Below are 20,083 nucleotides of genomic sequence, written 5' to 3'. Positions count from 1 at the left end.
TAATTGCGACTCTATTCTCATTGACGTATTAAGGAGAGTAATTACAAGGAAAAGAATTTTCCGTTTCTACTAATATGTAGCGCATGCGCGAGAGAGGGGTTGAGGGAGGAGAAGAGTCGGACGCCAACGAGGCATGCGGTTGGACGACGCTTAGACAACGTGGCGGCCATTAGTCCAGGGAGAGGCGAATCTTTCATCAATTACGCAATAGGCCCTTGCTATTAATCGGCCTTGGAGTGTGCAACTACTCCATTAGCGATCCAAGGATTGCATCGGTGGACAACCAGCAGGTTAAGTGTTCTAGTATTTTTATAGGAGCTCTCTATATATGTACTGTGCACTTTGTCCATCGTTACGCCGTTATACCTCCCCAAACACCAATTACGTCCACAAGGAATTTAATTTGTCCCTTCCATTGAATTGTAATGGCATAATCTAATATGTGTAGACATTTTTTACACTCTATTAGATTTCCAGCATATGATGGAGCAGCCGTGATTGCTACAATTTCCCGCGCTATGCTAGTGGATCACGTGTTCCAGCAAGTCCCAGATGACGCCATCTCGTCACCGCACCTCCATTCACTGTTACAGTTAAGCGGCTGAAATTACTTTAATTTAGTTATTCTTAATTAATGAAAGGTTGAAACCCAATAATAATATGAGATTATATATCATTTACAAGATTTAGAAAGTCAAGAATAATTTCATAGCCTCATGAATTTTATATGAGAACAATTTCTCGTATAATCATTGTCCAATATATTCTTGCTACTAAACAAATTATCAAATGTCTATTTTATTTATATCTTAGTTACTAATTTATTCGAGGAAGAACCAGCCTGGATAAAGTGTACTGGGAGTACTCTACTTCTGGTATTAACCCCCCATTTGTGAAGAAGGGAAAGTTTACTTCTTGAATAGTAATTTAATTTACAGTCCATTAATATTCAAGGAATAATTCTTAATAGTGACATTATCCACAGGCACTGGTATTTCAGTCCTTTTCCATTGCTTATTTATCTGTTTCCCTTCTTAGTAAAAATAGGGTGGTCCTTCGATTAATTTAAATCAGTTAATTAAACATTAATATATTGAGAGTAAGCTTTCCTTCACGACAAAATAATCCATCCTTGTCCACCCTGTCAATTCACCTGAAAATTTTGGTATGTGGTGATCATGTCTCCCCGAGCCCTTCTGTCTTCCATCGACGTGAGATGCAGTTCACGCAGCCTGTCCTCATAGCTCATGCCTCTTAGTTCTGGGACTATCCTAGTGGCATACCTCTGAACTTTTTCCAGCTTCGTCTTGTGCTTGACTAGGTACGGGTTCCATGCTGGGGCTGCATACTCCAAGATTGGACTTACATATGTGGTATACAAGGTTCTCAAGGATTCGTTACACAGGTTTCTCAAAGCAGTTCTGATGTTAGCCAGCCTCGCATAGGCCGCTGATGTTATTCTTTTGATAATAGCTTCAGGAAACAGGTTTGGCGTGATATCAACTCCTAGATCTTTCTCTCTGTCCGTTTCGTGAAGGACTTCATCTCCCATTAGGTATCCAGTAACTGGCCTCCTAGTTCCTCTTCCTAGTTTCATTACCTTACATTTAATTAAGTTGAACTTTAGTAGCCGTTTATTGGACCATTCCTTCAGTTTGTCTAGGTCATCTTGTAGCCTTATACTATCTTCCTCTGTCTTGATCCTCCTCATAATTTTTGCATCATCAGCAAACATTGAGAGGAATGAGTCAATTTCTTCTGGGAGATCATTTACGCATATCAGAAACAGTATAGGTCCAAGGACTGATCCCTGTGGGACTCCACTGGCGACTCCCCGCCACTCCGAGACCTCACCTCTCACGGTGACTCGCTGTGTCCTGTTGCTTAGGTACTCTCTTATCCAGTGGAGTACCTTCCCTTTCACTCCTTCCTGCATCTCCAGTTTGTACACTAGTCTCATATGTCGTACTGCGCCAAAGGTTTTCTGGCAGTCTAGAAATATGCAGTCTGCCCAGCCCTCTCTCTCTTGCCTAATTTTTGTTACCTGGTCATAGAACTCAATTAAACCTGTTAGACATGATTTGCCATCTCTGAACCCCTGCTGATGTTGTGCTACAAAGTTCTTTCGCTCCAGATGTTCTACTAGCTTTTTTCGCACAATCTTCTCCATCATCTTGCATGGAATGCAAGTTAGGGACAATGGCCTGTATTTCAATGCCTCCTGCCTATCACCCTTCTTGTATATTGGAACTACATTAGACGTCTTCCAAATTTTTGGCAGTTCACCTGTTGCCAGTGATTTGTTGTACACCATGGAGAGTGGCAGGCACAGTGCTTCAGCTCCTTCCCTTAGTATCCAAGGGGAGATTCCATCTGGGCCAATAGTCTTTGTCACATCCAACTCTAGTAAACACTTCTTTACTTCCCCGCTGGTAATCTCAAACTCTTATAGTGTTTCCTGGTTAACTATTCCCTCTCTTATCTCTGGAATCTCTCCTTGCTCTACGGTGAAGACCTCCTGGAATTTCTTATTCAGTTCCTCACACACTTCCTTGTCGTTTGTAGTGAATCCTTCTGCCCCTATCCTTATATTCATTGTGTGTGCGTGTGAGTGTGTGTGTGTGTGCGTGTGTGTGAGTGTGTTTGTGTGTACTCACCTATTTGTACTAACCTATTTGTACTAACCTATTTGAGCTTGTAGAGGTTGAGCTCTGGCTCTTTGGTCCCGCCTCTCAACTGTCAATCAACTGGTGTACAGGTTCCTGAGCCTACTGGGCTCTATCATATCTACACCTTGAAAATGTGCATGGAGTCTGCCTCCACCACATCACTTCCAAGTACATTCCATTTGTCTACTAATATAACGATGACAAAATTCTTTCTAATGTCTCTATGGCTCATTTGGGCACTCAATTTCCACCAGTGTGTGTGTACTCACCTAGTTGTGTTTGCAGGGGTTGAGCTCTGGCTCTTTGGTCCCGCCTCTCAACCGTCAATCAACAGGTGTACAGATTCCTGAGCCTATTGGGTTCTATCATATCTACACTTGAAACTGTGTATAGGGTCAGCCTCCATCACATCGCTTCCTAATGCATTCCATTTGTCAACCACTCTGACACTAAAAAAGTTCTTTCTAATATCTCTGAGGCTCATTTGGGCACTCAGTTTCCACTTGTGTCCCCTTGTGCGTGTGCCCCTTGGGTTAAATAGCCTGTCTTTATCTACCCTATCAATTCCCTTCAGAATCTTGAATGTGGTGATCATGTCCCCCCTAACTCTTCTGTCTTCCAGCGAAGTGAGATTTAATTCCCGTAGTCTCTCCTCGTAGCTCATACCTCTCAGCTCGGGTACTAGTCTGGTAGCAAACCTTTGAACCTTTTCCAGTTTAGTCTTATCCTTGACTAGATATGGACTCCATGCTGGGGCTGCATACTCCAGGATTGGCCTGACATATGTGGTATACAAAATTCTGAATGATTCTTTACACAAGTTTCTGAATGCTATTCGTATGTTGGCCAGCCTGGCATATGCCGCTGATGTTATCCTTATGATATGTGCTGCAGGAGACAGGTCTAGCGTGATATCAACCCCCAAGTCTTTTTCTTTCTCTGACTCCTGAAGAATTTCCTCTCCCAGATGATACCTTGTATCTGGCCTCCTGCTTCCTACACCTATCTTCATTACATTACATTTGGTTGGGTTAAACTCTAACAACCATTTGTTCGACCATTCCTTCAGCTTGTCTAGGTCTTCTTGAAGCCTCAAACAGTCCTCTTCTTTTTTACTCCTCATAATTTTAGCATCGTCCGCAAACATTGAGAGAAATGAATCGATACCCTCCGGGAGATCATTTACATATATCAGAAACAAGATAGGACCGAGTACAGAGCCCTGTGGGACTCCACTGGTGACTTCACGCCAATCGGAGATCTCACCCCTCACCGTAACTCTCTGCTTCCAATTGCTTAGGTACTCCATTATCCACTGGAGCACCTTACACGCTACACCTGCCTGTCTCTCCAGCTTATGTACCAGCCTCTTATGCGGTACTGTGTCACAGGCTTTCCGACAATCCAAGAAAATGCAGTCTGCCCAGCCATCTCTTTCTTGCTTAATCTTTGTCACCTGATCGTAGAATTCTATCAAGCCTGTAAGGCAAGATTTACCCTCCCTGAACCCATGTTGGCGATTTGTCACGAAGTCCCTTCTCTCCAGATGTGTTACCAGGTTTTTTCTCACGATCTTCTCCATCACCTTGCATGGTATACAAGTCAATGACACTGGCCTGTAGTTCAGTGCCTCTTGCCTGTCGCCCTTTTTGTATATTGGGACCACATTCGCCATCTTCCATATTTCTGGTAGGTCTCCCGTCTCCAGTGACCTACTATACACTATGGAGAGTGGTAAGCAAAGTGCCTCTGCACACTCTTTCAGTATCCATGGTGAGATCCCATCTGGACCAACAGCCTTTCTAACATCCAGATCCAGCAGGTGTCTCTTGACCTCCTCTCTCGTAATTTCGAACTCTTCCAAGGCCACCTGGTTTACCTCCCTTTCTCCTAGCACAGTGACCTCACCTTGTTCTATTGTGAAGACCTCCTGGAACCTCTTGTTGAGTTCTTCACACACCTCTCTGTCATTCTCTGTATATCTGTCCTCGCCTGTTCTAAGTTTCAATACCTGTTCTTTCACTGTTGTTTTCCTTCTGATGTGACTGTGGAGTAGCTTTGGTTCGGTCTTGGCTTTGTTTGCTATATCATTTTCAAAACTTTTCTCTGCTTCTCTTCTCACACTGACATACTCATTCTTGGTTCTCTGGTATCTCTCTCTGCTTTCTGGTGTTCTGTTATTCCGGAAGTTCCTCCACGCCCTTTTGTTCAGTTTCTTCGCTTCCATACATGCCCTATTATACCATGGATTCTTCTGTTGCTTCTCGGATTTTTCCCTTTGGGCCGGGATGAACCTGTTTAGTGCTTCCTGACACTTTTGGGTAACGTAGTCCATCATACCCTGTACAGACTTATCTCTGAGATCTGTGTCACAAGGTATTTCACTTAGGAAACTTCTCATCTGTTCATAATTCCCCTTTCGGTATGCCAGCCTTTTGATTCCTAGTTCTTTTCTGGGGGAGATAATTCCTAGCTCTACCAGGTACTCAAAGTTCAATACACTGTGGTCACTCATTCCCAAGGGCGCTTCCATCTGAACTTCCCTTATATCCTACTCATTTAGGGTAAATATCAAATCAAGCATTGCTGGTTCATCTCCTCCTCTCATTCTTGTTGGTTCTTTGAAGTGATGGCTTAGAAAGTTTCTTGTTGCCACGTCCAGCAGCTTAGATCTCCATGTTTCTGGTCCTCCATGTGGGTCTCTGTTCTCCCAATCTATCTTCCCATGGTTGAAGTCTCCCATAATTAGTAGTCCAGATCCATTCCTGCTAGCAACAGAAGCTGCTCTTTCTATTATGTTAATGATGACCATGTTGTTTCTGTCATATTCCTGTCTAGGTCTTCTGTCATTTGGTGGTGGATTATATATGACTACGACTATGATTTTTTTCCCTCCATTTGTTATGGTATCTGCTATGTAGTCACTGAAACCTTCACAGCCCTGAATAACCATCTCCTCAATATCCCAGCCTTTTCTTACCACCAGAGCTACACCACCCTCACCTCTTCCTTCCATCTCTTTCCACATAACATAATAGTCCTGTGGGAACACTGCGTTTGTTATCGTTTTCGTTAGCTTTGTTTCTGTGAGGGCTATTATGTCTGGGTTTTCCTCTAGTACCCGTTCTCCAAGCTCATTTGCTTTATTTGTAATTCCATCTATGTTAGTCTACATTGCTTTGAATCTCACTTTCTTCTGTCCCTTTTCAAATTGCCTCCTTGGTGAGTGTTCTGCTGGTAGGGGAGGCTGTTCCATGGGTGTGAGGTCCTGTGAGGTGGATAACAGGGTCTCAGAGGATACTGGGATGAGGGGCGGGGGATCCAGTGAAGGGGGAGGGACAGGGAAGGTATGGGGTGAAAGGGGAGGGAGGACAGGAAGGAAAGGGGGGGAGGGAGGACTCGGGAGGAGGGGAGGGGTAGAAGGGTGGGGATTGGGTGTGGAGGGAGGGAGATTTGGCTGAACATTTGAGTGGGGGCAGGGAGGGTTTGGGATAGGGGGGTTTTCTATGCAGAGGAGGGTGGCGGGGTTGTCCTCCCTTCTGGTGTTACTGGGTAGCTGGTTGTGGGTTCCCCCCTCGCCTCTGGGGGTGTTGTGTTGGAAGCTGTGACTTCCTGGTTTTCCCCTCTCGCCCTGCACCTCTTCCTTGCTTCTGCCGCCATGGCTCTCTCCTCCCTTGTCATGTCTCTCTGGAGGAATACATTTTTGAATTCTCCAACGTTTTTCAGGGAGCTCTTCCTTGATAGAATCTTCTCCTTTGTGCTCTCATTTGCAAACACTATCTTTATCACTCGGTCTCAGTCTTTGTTGTACCAACCTAGCCTGAAAACCTTCTCAATGCTTTGCTCAGCCCCTTCCATGTCTAGTGACTTTAGTACTTCATTCACTGCTGCTTTGTCCTTGTCATTCCACTCTGTCCTATTAGAGCCTTCCTGCTCTTTAATATCCACAGCAACCACTGATCTGTTCCTTTCCAGCAGTTGGCTAGTGGAGCGTGCCGCCTCCTGTGAGGTGGCTGCTTTCATAGCCACCTCCATCACTGCAGTCATTACTTCAGAGTTATTTTTTGTTAGTATTTCTGCAAATGTTGCTTATATTGTGGCATTCTCATCCAAAAAACTATTACCACCTTCTCCCTGGATGATTTTCTGAGTCTCAGCCTCGATACCGTTCTCTATGTCTATGTTCTTCTATTCCACATTCCATAACATGGCATTTATTAACATTAAATTCCATTTGTCAAGTGATGCTCCAGATACTTATTTTGTCCAGGTCATCTTGAAGGGCATGACAATCATCTAAGTTTCTTATCCTTCCTATTATCTTAGCATCATCAGCAAACATGTTCATATAATTCTGTATACCAACTGGTAGTTCATTTATGTAGACAATAAACATCATTGGTGCAAGAACTGAACCCTGTGGTACTCTACTTGTGACATTTCTCCAGTCTGATACATTGCCTCTGATCACTGCCCTCATTTTTATATCAGTCAGAAAATTTTTCATCCATGTTAGAAGTGTGTGTGTGTGTGTGTGTGTGTGTGTGTGTGTGTGTGTGTGTGTGTGTGTGTGTGTGTGTGTGTGTGTGTGTGTGTGTGTTTTGGCGTGTTATGGTGAGAGGGGTGGGGGTTTAGCCAGTGGCGGCATAATGTAACACACACACACGTCTAAAAAAACTAATACCAATATAAGTCTCTCGGGATACTTTTTTGTATTTTAACTTAAATCCAAAAGCAGACGAGGAGTCACAATGACGTGGCCTAAATATGTTGACCAAACCACGCACTAGAAAGTGAAGGGACGATGACTTTAAGGTTCGACCTGGACCATTCTCAAGTCGATTGTTGACCAAACCACACCCTTTCTAGTGTGTGGTTTGGTCAACTTAAATCCGAAACTTATAATTACATTAAGGCACTGTACACCGTGTATGACTGGCTTAGAGAGGCACTTACTTCCAAGTCAGCGTCGCAAAGCACAACTAGGTGGTTTATGGAGCGATGTCCGCCTTAATTGTTGTCGTCCCTGTAGGCCTGTTGATACCAAATCGCCGCTGCCGGACAGTAGGATACCCCTATTACCTGCTATATATCACTAGGACTACAGTTTCTTGTTCCCCTTAGCAGCGTTATAGCCTTTTGTAGCCAGTATAGCTACACGTTTTGACAGCATGACTTATTCCTCACTATCGTAGCTAGTTATGCCACACTAACTGACCATCCCTATGTATCCGTGACGGCACTGATGCCTGTCGTGGCACTGATATCGTACACATGGTTTCTTGACTAATTACTATCGGACACAACCCCTGACATTGCTCTTTTCTAGTCTTACACTTCTCAATATCACTACACAACGATTTTCCTTCGTATCAACAGATCTCCTATATTATGAAATGTTTTCGAAGAGCGAGCGCGCGCGCGTGTGTGTGTGAACAAATATAAACTATTAATATCTGGGACTTGGGTGACTATTACTTAACAATAAATGGATCCCGGTGCTGTTGAATATAATCTACATTATTCCCAGCCTGGTGAGGTATTATGGAACCGGTTTCGCAAGACGAACACAACTCTTAATGATGCACCAAACTATCGTGGTTCCACAAGGAAGATAAATTATGATAATCACACCACTCTCGCTCTGTCATCAAAGTACTCAGTAAAGTGTAACTAGCATGTGTTCCTAGACTGTTGGGATACCAGAGGAATTCCAGAGGTTGAATTCCAGGTAGAAGGCAGCAAGGATGCTCACAATAGACATAATAGACTCACAACAGCAGCAACAAGCGTGTAGACACAGATCTTGGCCAGCACCCACCTTGCATCTGTCTTTAAGAGCTGCTCGAGGTTCTCTGGTCTGGCCGGGTACTTGACCACAGTGAGGCAGGCAGCAAGGATGTCACAATAGACATAATAGACTCACAACAGCAGCAACAAGCGTGTAGACACAGATCTTGGCCAGTACCCACCTTGCATCTGTCTTTAAGAGCTGCTCGAGGTTCTCTGGTCTGGCCGGGTACTTGAGTACAGTGAGGAAGGCAGTAAGGTTGCCCCGGTAAGCCGTGCCCACGATGAAGGCCAACACCAGCCACGCTCCCACCACAATCTGTGTGGAGCTCCTGCTGGGGAGGCGTCTGGTGAGGTCCTGCCCCAGAAGCGTCCCCACCACGTCCTGCGTCACCAGCAAGGGTCCTGGGGGACTCCTTCCTTCTCCTTCCTCTGGGGTGATGGTCACCTCCAAGCGAGCAACCTGAGAGTCAACAACAGTGAGTGAGACTTGCATGCACACAGCTTGGCAGGGGATCTTCTCATTATATATTTTAACATTTGCAACATAGACAGTGACTTGGGTCCTTTATTCCTAGATAACAGCCGTTTTTCTTGTCAGTTGTTCGACAAGTTTCGGCTCTCGATCTAACTTTAATGGTATAAAGACTTATACACAACAAGCACTCTATCAGGACATAAATTCTTCTCCACACAATACACCCTCAACAACAAATTCAAATTTATTTTCAACATTTATTTCAACAACAATTTCAATTATTTTTTATTTATTTTATATTATAACTTCTCCACACACCAAAAAATACATTTTTCCATTATAAATTTCCTCTGCAATAATATAAATAACCTAATCCATCATATAGGCAAAATCTGTTACAATTTACCAATCCACTCTCTGATAATTTATAAACTTACATATAAAGTCAAAGAACTCTTTACAAATAAAAAAATTGACAACCAACTATTACTTAATTCCGTTACATCAGCACGAACAATCGGTTTTATTTGTTACCCGCAACGAACACAAATCAAATCAAACACTTTTTTCATCATTGTTTGTATATTTATGATATGGAAATTTACAGCTAGTAACACTAGAGATCACGACCAATAACACTCTAATTTACGACCAGTAACACAGTGGTTCACGACCAGTAACACTGTGGTTCACGACCAGTAACACTGTGGTTCACGACCAGTAACACTGTGGTTCACGACCAGTAACACTGTGGTTCACGACCAGTAACACAGTGGTTCACGACCAGTAACACTGTGGTTTACGACCAGTAACACTGTGGTTCACGACCAGTAACACTGTGGTTCACGACCAGTAACACTGTGGTTCACGACCAGTAACACTGTGGTTCAAGACCAGTAACACAGTGGTTCACGACCAGTACCACACTGTGGTTTACGACCAGTAACACTGTGGTTCACGACCAGTAACACTGTGGTTCATGACCAGTAACACTGTGGTTCACGACCAGTAACACTGTGGTTCACGACCAGTAACACTGTGGTTCACGACCAGTAACACAGTGGTTCACGACCAGTAACACTGTGGTTCACGACCAGTAACACTGTGGTTCACGACCAGTAACACAGTGGTTCACGACCAGTAACACTGTGGTTCACGTCCAGTAACACTGTGGTTCACGACCAGTAACACTGTGGTTCACGACCAGTAACACAGTGGTTCACGACCAGTAACACTGTGGTTCACTTCCAGTAACACTGTGGTTCACGACCAGTAACACTGTGGTTTACGACCAGTAACACTGTGGTTCACGACCAGTAACACTGTGGTTCACGACCAGTAACACTGTGGTTCACGACCAGTAACACTGTGGTTCACGACCAGTAATATTGTGGTTCACGACCAATAACACTGTGGTTCACGACCAGTAACACTGTGGTTCACGACCAATAACACTGTGGTTCACGACCAGTAACACTTGTTCACGACCAGTAACACTGTGGTTCACGACCAGTAACATTGTGGTTCACGACCAGTAACATTGTGGTTCACGACCAATAACACTGTGGTAGACGACCAGTAACACTGTGGTTCACGACCAGTAACACTGGTTCACGACCAGTAACTCTGTGGTTCACGACCAGTAACACTGTGGTTCACGACCAGTAACACAGTGGTTCACGACCAGTAACACTGTGGTTCACGACCAGTAATATTGTGGTTCACGACCAGTAACACTGTGGTTCACGACCAGTAACATTGTGGTTCACGACCAGTAACATTGTGGTTCACGACCAATAACACTGTGGTAGACGACCAGTAACACTGTGGTTCACGACCAGTAACACTGGTTCACGACCAGTAACACTGTGGTTCACGACCAGTAACACTGTGGTTCACGACCAGTAACACAGTGGTTCACGACCAGTAACACTGTGGTTCACGACCAGTAACATTGTGGTTCACGACCAATAACACTGAGGTAGACGACCAGTAACACTGTGGTTCACGACCAGTAACACTGGTTCACGACCAGTAACACTGTGGTTCACGACCAGTAACACTGTGGTTCACGACCAGTAACACAGTGGTTCACGACCAGTAACACTGTGGTTCACGACCAGTAACATTGTGGTTCACGACCAGTAACACTGTGGTTCACGACCAGTAACATTGTGGTTCACGACCAGTAACATTGTGGTTCACGACCAGTAACACTGTGGTTCACGACCAGTAACACTGTGGTTCACGACTAGTAACACTGGTTCACGACCAGTAACGCTGTGGTTCACGACCAGTAACACAGTGGTTCACGACCAGTAACACTGTGGTTCACGACCAGTAACACTGTGGTTCACGACCAGTAACACTGTGGTTCACGACCAGTAACACAGTGGTTCACGACCAGTAACATTGTGGTTCACGACCAGTAACACTGTGGTTCACGACCAGTAACATTGTGGTTCACGACCAGTAACACAGTGGTTCATGACCAGTAACACTGTGGTTAACGACCTGTAACACTGTGGTTTACGACCAGTAACACTGTGGTTCACGACCAGAAACACTGTGGCTCACGACCAGTAACACTGTGGTTCACGACCAGAAACACTGTGGTTCACGACCAGTAACACTGTGGTTCACGACCAGTAACACTGTGGTTCACGACCAGTAACATTGTGGTTCACGACCAGTAGCACTATGGTTCACAACCAGTAACACTGTGGTTCACGACCAGTAGCACTGTGGTTCACGACCAGTAACACTGTGGTTCACGACCAGTAACATTGTGGTTCACGACCAGTAACACTGTGGTTTACGACCAGTAACACTGTGGTTCACGACCAGTAACACTGTGGTTCACGACCAGTAACATTGCGGTTCTCGACCAGTAACACTGGTTCACGACCAGTAACACTGGTTTCCGACCAGTAACATTGTAGTCACGACCAGTAACATTGTGGTTCACGACCAGTAACACTTTGGTCCACGACCGGTGACACTGGTTCACGGCTAGTAACACTGTGGTTCACGCCCAGTAACACTGGTTCACGCCCAGTAACACTGTGGTTCACGACCAGTAACACTGTGGTTCACGACCAGTAACACTGTGGTTCACGCCCAGTAACACTGGTTCACAACCAGTAACATTGTGGTTCACGACCAGAATCACTGGTTCGCGACCAGTAACACTGTGGTTCACGACCAGTAACACTGTGGTTCACGACCAGTAACATTGTGGTTCACGACCAGTAACATTGTGGTTCACGACCAGTAACATTGTGGTTCACGACCAGTAACACTGTGGTTCACGACCAGTAGCACTGTAGTTCACGACCAGTAACACTGTGGTTCACGACCAGTAACACTGTGGTTCACGACCAGTAACATTGCGGTTCTCGACCAGTAACACTGGTTCACGACCAGTAACACTGGTTCACGACCAGTAACACTGGTTCACGACCAATAACACTGTGGTTCACGACCAGTAACACTGGTTCACGACCAATAACACTGTGGTTCACGACCAGGAACACTGGTTCACAACCAGTAACACTGTGGTTCACGACCAGGAACACTGGTTCACGACCAGTAACACTGTGGTTCACGACCAGTAACACTGGTTCACGACCAGTAACATTGTGGTTCACGACCAGTAACATTGTGGTTCACGACCAGTAACATTGTGGTTTACGACCAGTAACATTGTGGTTCACGACCAGTAACACTGTGGTTCACGACCAGTAACACTGTGGTTCACGACCAGAAACACTGTGGTTCACGTCCAGTATGACTGTGATTCACGACCAGTAACATTGTGGTTCACGACCAGTAACACTGTGGTTCACGACCAGTAACACTGTGGTTCACGACCAGTAACACTGTGGTTCACGACCAGTAACACTGTGGTTCACGACCAGTAACACTGTGGTTCACGACCAGTAACATGAGAGAGAAAATGTGGCGTCAGTGATTACACACTCTTCTCACTGATTTTTTTTAAGGCAAGTCACACAAAATTCTTTAAAAAGGGTGTTTTACTGTTTATACACATTTATATGTAGTTTACACCACCACCACCCCGTTAAGGTCCACAGATCTTAACCGGCTACAATAAAGTAGTCTAAACATCGTGGAATATCTTCTTATTCTTTTTGATAGTGGGTGCACTTCGTGGAATATCATTATGTCATGGTGGGGCAATGTTTACTATAGCATCAGCGTCTGGGCACTAGTCCAATCCTCCCCAAGGTGGGTATAGGTGCCCTGCCTGTTTTAAGGATCCATTTATACAAGTGTTAAACAAACGTATTTGGTTAAACAAATAATCACTGGATATTTGCATTTATTTTGGAATATTATCATCATATGCTTATAGCTATTAGACGTAATTACATATCCTGATATGGATCAATTGAGGAGGCCTTCTTCTGATGGAGTTCACAAAAATATCCTGACGAAATATCCTGACTTGACACTTTCTGTCTTGGGAGAGTTTGGTTTGTTCTAAAATAGCCATGCGCCATGCCTGGATCATGTGCTTTCATAAACCATGTTATTAGACATATTATGCTATAATTTTGTTGGGAATTTCCACAGATGGGAACGGAGTCCTGCTGCAATAAGGTGTTCTTCGCTGATGCCGTGGAACTCTAGATTCACGTAACGAAGTGTATGTCATAGTGTATTAGTTAATAAGTTTATTGAATAGATTTATTTTACTATTACACATGCCTTTACGTCAATCCTCATTCTGCAGTACTGCCCCAGTGTCATGCTCTGCCCATTTTTATTTGCAATTTGTGTTAATAATTGGGTTGGCTCAGGGATCAAGCCCCAAAGCTTCTATACTGAATATAAATTCGGTGTGAGGACCTATCATTTATCATCTAGACTGCTGCAAGCAGATGAAGTACTAGTGATCCTTGTGTTGGGAAGTGTTCTTTTATTGCTTGTTGGCATCGAGGGTTGTCCAGACCTACACCTGACGCCCCACTCCCGCTAAGATAGAGGGACCTTGGTGTTTTCTGTCGCCCGGGGGTTAGTTTGATGTGACTTTCTGCAAAGTGACGTCTTACAGTGTGACCACCACTGGCATTGGTTCTGTTGCGTGCAATTGCAGGTTGGTACAGGATGCGGCAATAAGCAAACAAGAAATCCAAAGAACCGCCATACACCCACACACATATTTTATATACTCATTGCCACAGCACAGTTACCTCTTCCACAGAAAACATTGTACCTCAACATTCATGTTATCATCTCCAATAATGAGGTAGCACTTTACCACAATCCCAACACCCTAGGTCACTATTAATAACAGCAGGAACATTACACAAATCCTCCCACAATATGTACACTCTTTACTACATCGAACACATACTCATGGACAAAAAGGACACTCTCTGCCAACATCTACACTCTCTGCCAACATCTACACTCTCTATCAAAACAAACATATACTAATAGACAAAAAGCACACACTCTACCACAACATATAAACACTCAACAACAACAAACACATACTAGTGGACAAAATACACACCCTCTATCACAACATATACACTCTAAACAACAATAAACTCATACTCATGGACAAAATGTACGCCCTCTGCAAAACCCACTTGTACACGTTTTTCAATACTAAAAACACACATAAAACGTTTACTCACCAGTAGGAGAGTGGGCGGGAGTAGAAAGAGGAGGCCGACCACAGCCGCCCACACTTGCCCGCTGAAGGGGTGGTAGAGGCTCCGCCAGCGGGGCGGCAGCTGGGGCTTGGCCGTGGCAAAAGTCAGTGTGGCTTCATCGATCATGAAGGTGTAACTGAACTTATCTTGTAGGTGAGGAAAGATTGCCAGCCTCGATGGCCTGATGAATCGGATCCGCTTCTCAACCTGCTGCAGGATCTGTGGGTGAAGTTGAGCTGAGTGAGGGCTGTGCAGCAGGACTCAACGCTCATGCCCTCTCAGCGTCACACCATCTGAATGTCCCCAGTAATATTTTTCCTTCACCATTTGTCTCTATGTGAAATAAACCTTGACCTTTGAATTGGTCATTAAATGAATAGCAAATTTCAGAATCCGAGAGTTTATGATACTCAGATTCATTGAAAGTGATCCAAGAAATCATATGTCAAAAACTTTCAATTTCTAAATCAAAGAACATTAGTTACAAAATACATTTATTAGTGTATAGTAAGTAATATATATATATATATATATATATATATATATATATATATATATATATATATATATATATATATATATATATATATATATATATATATGTGCGAACAAGCCTGAATGGTCCCCAGGACAATATGCAACTGAAAACTCACACCCCAGAAGTGACTCGAACCCATACTCCCAGAAGCAACGCAACTGGTATGTACAAGACGCCTTAATCCACTTGACCATCACGACCGGACATAATGAGGTGATAGCTGAGGCTATTTGAACCACCCCACCGCCGGCACTCGGATAGTAATCTTGGGCATAGCATTTTACCAAATCACCTCATTCTTTGGGGCACACGTGAGGAACACAAATGCGAACAAGCCTGAATGGTCCCCAGGACAATATGCAACTGAAAACTTTTTTATATATATATGTATATATATATATATACACGAGCGCGTTTCGTAAAACTTATTACATTTTCAAAGACTTTAGTTTACAAATACACAACTGAATAGAACTTACACATCTCCGATTTTGTTTATATCTACATTTGAGTGAGGTGGATGGGGTGAGGTCGCATTAATAGGGTATTAATTTCATCAACACAAGACAGAACAAGAGGTGGCATTAATAGGGTATTAATTTCATCAACACAAGACAGAACACGAAACAATGGGTATTGAAATGGAAGTGATTGTAGAAAGCCTATTGGTTTCTATATTGGAGCGGAGTCTTGAGGTGGGTAGAATATAGTTGTGCATTAATTGGCTGTTGATTGCTGGTGTTGACTTCTTAATGTGTAGTGCCTCGCAAACGTCAAGCCGCCTGCTATCGCTGTATCTATCGATGATTTCTGTGTTGTTTACTAGGATTTCTCTGGCGATGGTTTGGTTGTGAGAAGAGATTATATGTTCTTTAATGGAGCCCTGTTGTTTATGCATCGTTAAACGCCTAGAAAGAGATGTTGTTGTCTTGCCTATATACTGGGTTTTTTGGAGCTTACAATCCCCAAGTGGGCATTTGAAGGCATAGACGACGTTGGTCTCTTTTAAAGCGTTCTGCTTTGTGTCTGGAGAGTTTCTCATGAGTAGGCTGGCCGTTTTTCTGGTTTTATAGTAAATCGTTAGTTGTATCCTCTGATTTTTGTCTGTAGGGATAACGTTTCTATTAACAATATCTTTCAGGACCCTTTCCTCTGTTTTATGAGCTGTGGAAAAGAAGTTCCTGTAAAATAGTCTAATAGGGGGTATAGGTGTTGTGTTAGTTGTCTCTTCAGAGGTTGCATGGCGTTTCACTTTCCTTCTTATGATGTCTTCGACGAAACCATTGGAGAAGCCGTTGTTGACTAGGACCTGCCTTACCCTACAGAGTTCTTCGTCGACTTGCTTCCATTCTGAGCTGTGGCTGAGAGCACGGTCGACATATGCGTTAACAACACTCCTCTTGTACCTGTCTGGGCAGTCGCTGTTGGCATTTAGGCACATTCCTATGCTCGTTTCCTTAGTGTAGACTGCAGTGTGGAAACCTCCGCTCTTTTCCATGACTGTTACATCTAGAAAGGGCAGCTTCCCATCCTTTTCCATCTCGTAAGTGAAACGCAGCACAGAACTCTGCTCAAATGCCTCCTTCAGCTCCTGCAGATGTCTGACATCAGGTACCTGCGTAAAAATGTCGTCAACATACCTGCAGTATACGGCCGGTTTCAAGTTCATGTCGACTAAGACTTTATGGTCGATGGTACCCATGTAGAAGTTTGCAAACAGGACACCTAGGGAAGAACCCATGGCGACCCCGTCTACTTGCTTATACATGTGCCCATCCGGGCTCAAGAAGGGTGCCTCTTTAGTACAAGCTTGGAGTAGTTTCCTTAGAATATTTTCGGGTATGTCAAGAGGAGTACAGGCTGGATCACGATACACTCTGTCGGCTATCATCCCGATTGTTTCGTCCACAGGTACGTTGGTAAACAGCGATTCTACGTCCAACGAGGCTCTTATCCCTGTGGCCCGTGTGCCCCGCAGTAAGTCAACAAATTCCTTTCGAGACTTCAGGCTGAAGGCGCAACGAACATAAGGAGTCAGCAGGCCGTTGAGTCGCTTCGCCAGTCTGTACATGGGTGTGGGTATCTGGCTAATGATTGGCCGAAGTGGGTTTCCAGGCTTGTTCCAAAGGTTCCAAAGGGTAACGAAGGACACTACAGCCGAATTGAAAGCAAAGGTCAACAAACTGATCGAAACTGTGAACGCCAAGAAATCCGGACTCCACCTGCCAAAGATCATTGGGGAATATAAACCTGGATATGCGTATGGAAATGTCAAGACACACAAGTCTGGAAACCCACTTCGGCCAATCATTAGCCAGATACCCACACCCACGTACAGACTGGCGAAGCGACTCAACGGCCTGCTGACTCCTTATGTTCCTTGCGCCTTCAGCCTGAAGTCTCCAAAGGAATTTGTTGACTTACTGCGGGGCACACGGGCCACAGGGATAAGAGCCTCGTTGGACGTAGAATCGCTGTTTACCAACGTACCTGTGGACGAAACAATCGGGATGATAGCCGACAGAGTGTATCGTGATCCAGCCTGTACTCCTCTTGACATACCCGAAAATATTCTAAGGAAACTACTCCAAGCTTGTACTAAAGAGGCACCCTTCTTGAGCCCGGATGGGCACATGTATAAGCAAGTAGATGGGGTCGCCATGGGTTCTCCCCTAGGTGTCCTGTTTGCAAACTTCTACATGGGTACCATCGACCATAAAGTCTTAGTCGACATGAACTTGAAACCGGCCATATACTGCAGGTATGTTGACGACATTTTTACACAGGTACCTGATGTCAGACATCTGCAGGAGCTGAAGGAGGCATTTGAGCAGAGTTCTGTGCTGCGTTTCACTTACGAGATGGAAAAGGATGGGAAGCTGCCCTTTCTAGATGTAACAGTCATGGAAAAGAGCGGAGGTTTCCACACTGCAGTCTACACTAAGGAAACGAGCATAGGAATGTGCTTAAATGCCAACAGCGACTGCCCAGACAGGTACAAGAGGAGTGTTGTCAACGCATATGTCGACCGTGCTCTAAGCCACAGCTCAGAATGGAAGCAAGTCGACGAAGAACTCTGTAGGGTAAGGCAGGTCCTAGTCAACAACGGCTTCTCCAATGGTTTCGTCGAAGACATCATAAGAAGGAAAGTGAAACGCCATGCAACCTCTGAAGAGACAACTAACACAACACCTATACCCCCTATTAGACTATTTTACAGGAACTTCTTTTCCACAGCTCATAAAACAGAGGAAAGGGTCCTGAAAGATATTGTTAATAGAAACGTTATCCCTACAGACAAAAATCAGAGGATACAACTGATGATTTACTATAAAACCAGAAAAACGGCCAGCCTACTCATGAGAAACTCTCCAGACACAAAGCCGAACGCTTTAAAAGAGACCAACGTCTTATATGCCTTCAAATGCCCACTTGGGGACTGTAAGCTCCAAAAAACCCAGTATATAGGCAAGACAACAACATCTCTTTCTAGGCGTTTAACGATGCATAAACAACAGGGCTCCATTAAGGAATATATAATCTCTTCCCACAACCAAACCATCGCCAGAGAAATCCTAGTAAACAACACAGAAATCATCGATAGATACAGCGATAGCAGGCGGCTTGACGTTTGCGAGGCACTACACATTAAGAAGTCAACACCAGCAATCAACAGCCAATTAATGCACAACTATATTCTACCCACCTCAAGACTCCGCTCCAATATAGAAGCATCAAGAAATATGGACCAATAGGCTTTCTACAATCACTTCCATTTCAATACCCATTGTTTCGTGTTCTGTCTTGTGTTGATGAAATTAATACCCTATTAATGCCACCTCTTGTTCTGTCTTGTGTTGATGAAATTAATAACCTATTATTGCGACCTCACCCCATCCACCTCACTCAAATGTAGATATAAACAAAATTGGAGATGTGTAAGTTCTATTCAGTTGTGTATTTGTAAACTAAAGTCTTTGAAAATGTAATAAGTTTTACGAAACGCGCTCGTGTTGCGTCAGACTAGAAATAAAAATGAATTTTGGAGAATTGATTTTTGAATTACCTCCAAAAGTGAAAACAAATGTATGAAAGATTGAGAAAATTCGTGTTAGAATTATTAATCTTACTTTTTCGGTCATATTTAATAATATATGTCTACAGGAAAGACTGCTACCAAAATATAATAATATATATATATATATATATATATATATATATATATATATATGCACAGACTACCCTATTCCAGTAGCTGAAGTTTATAACTTTTTAGACACTCAACCCACCAGGGGACTCGACCACTGGCCAACAATGTGGCAGTGTAGTGGATACAGCGTGCAACTGCCACCTTGTTGGCCAGTGTTCGAGTCCCCTGGTGGGTTGAGTGTCTAAAAAGTTATATATATATATATATATATATATATATATATATATATATATATATATATATATATATATATATATATATATATATATATATATATATATTTTGGTAGCAGTCTTTCATGTAAACATATGTTGTTGAATATGACCGAAAAAGTAAGATTAATAATTCTAACATGAATTTTTTCATTATTTTTTATGTTTTTCTTCATTGTCGGTGGTAATGGAAATATCAATTCTGCAAAACTAATTTTTATTAATGAATATATATACTTGTACCCCATATTAGACTATTTTACAAGAACCTCTTTTCGAGACCCGGAGGAAAGGGTCTCGAAAGATATTGGTGATAGGAGCGTCATTCCTACAGAGAAAAATAAAAAAATACAATAGATAATTTATTATAAAAACTAAAAAAGGCCAGTCTACTCATGAAAAACTCCCCAGACACCAAGCAGAACGCTTTGAAGAAAACCAACATCGTCGATGCCTTTAAATGGCCACTTGGTAACTGTAAGCCTCAAAAACTCAG

The 20,083-nt window shown here is 43.5% G+C and overlaps 1 protein-coding gene across 1 annotated transcript in view; it reads right to left on the bottom strand.

The window, feature by feature from the left end:
* Window positions 1-20,083, bottom strand: part of LOC123772742 (uncharacterized) — a 192,766-nt gene that overhangs the window by 97,173 nt on the left and 75,510 nt on the right. The window contains exons 7-8 of the mRNA XM_069303692.1: window positions 14,562-14,846; window positions 8,642-8,922 (exon numbers count right to left, since the gene is read on the bottom strand). Of these exons, the coding sequence (XP_069159793.1) occupies window positions 8,642-8,922; window positions 14,562-14,846 (566 nt within the window). The remainder of the gene's footprint in view (window positions 1-8,641; window positions 8,923-14,561; window positions 14,847-20,083) is intronic.

Source organism: Procambarus clarkii, chromosome 50 (genome assembly GCF_040958095.1).
Source record: "Procambarus clarkii isolate CNS0578487 chromosome 50, FALCON_Pclarkii_2.0, whole genome shotgun sequence".
NCBI classification, from domain to species: domain Eukaryota; kingdom Metazoa; phylum Arthropoda; class Malacostraca; order Decapoda; family Cambaridae; genus Procambarus; species Procambarus clarkii.
Note: the sequence above shows the minus strand (reverse complement) of the source record. Positions and strands in the feature narration are given on the sequence as shown.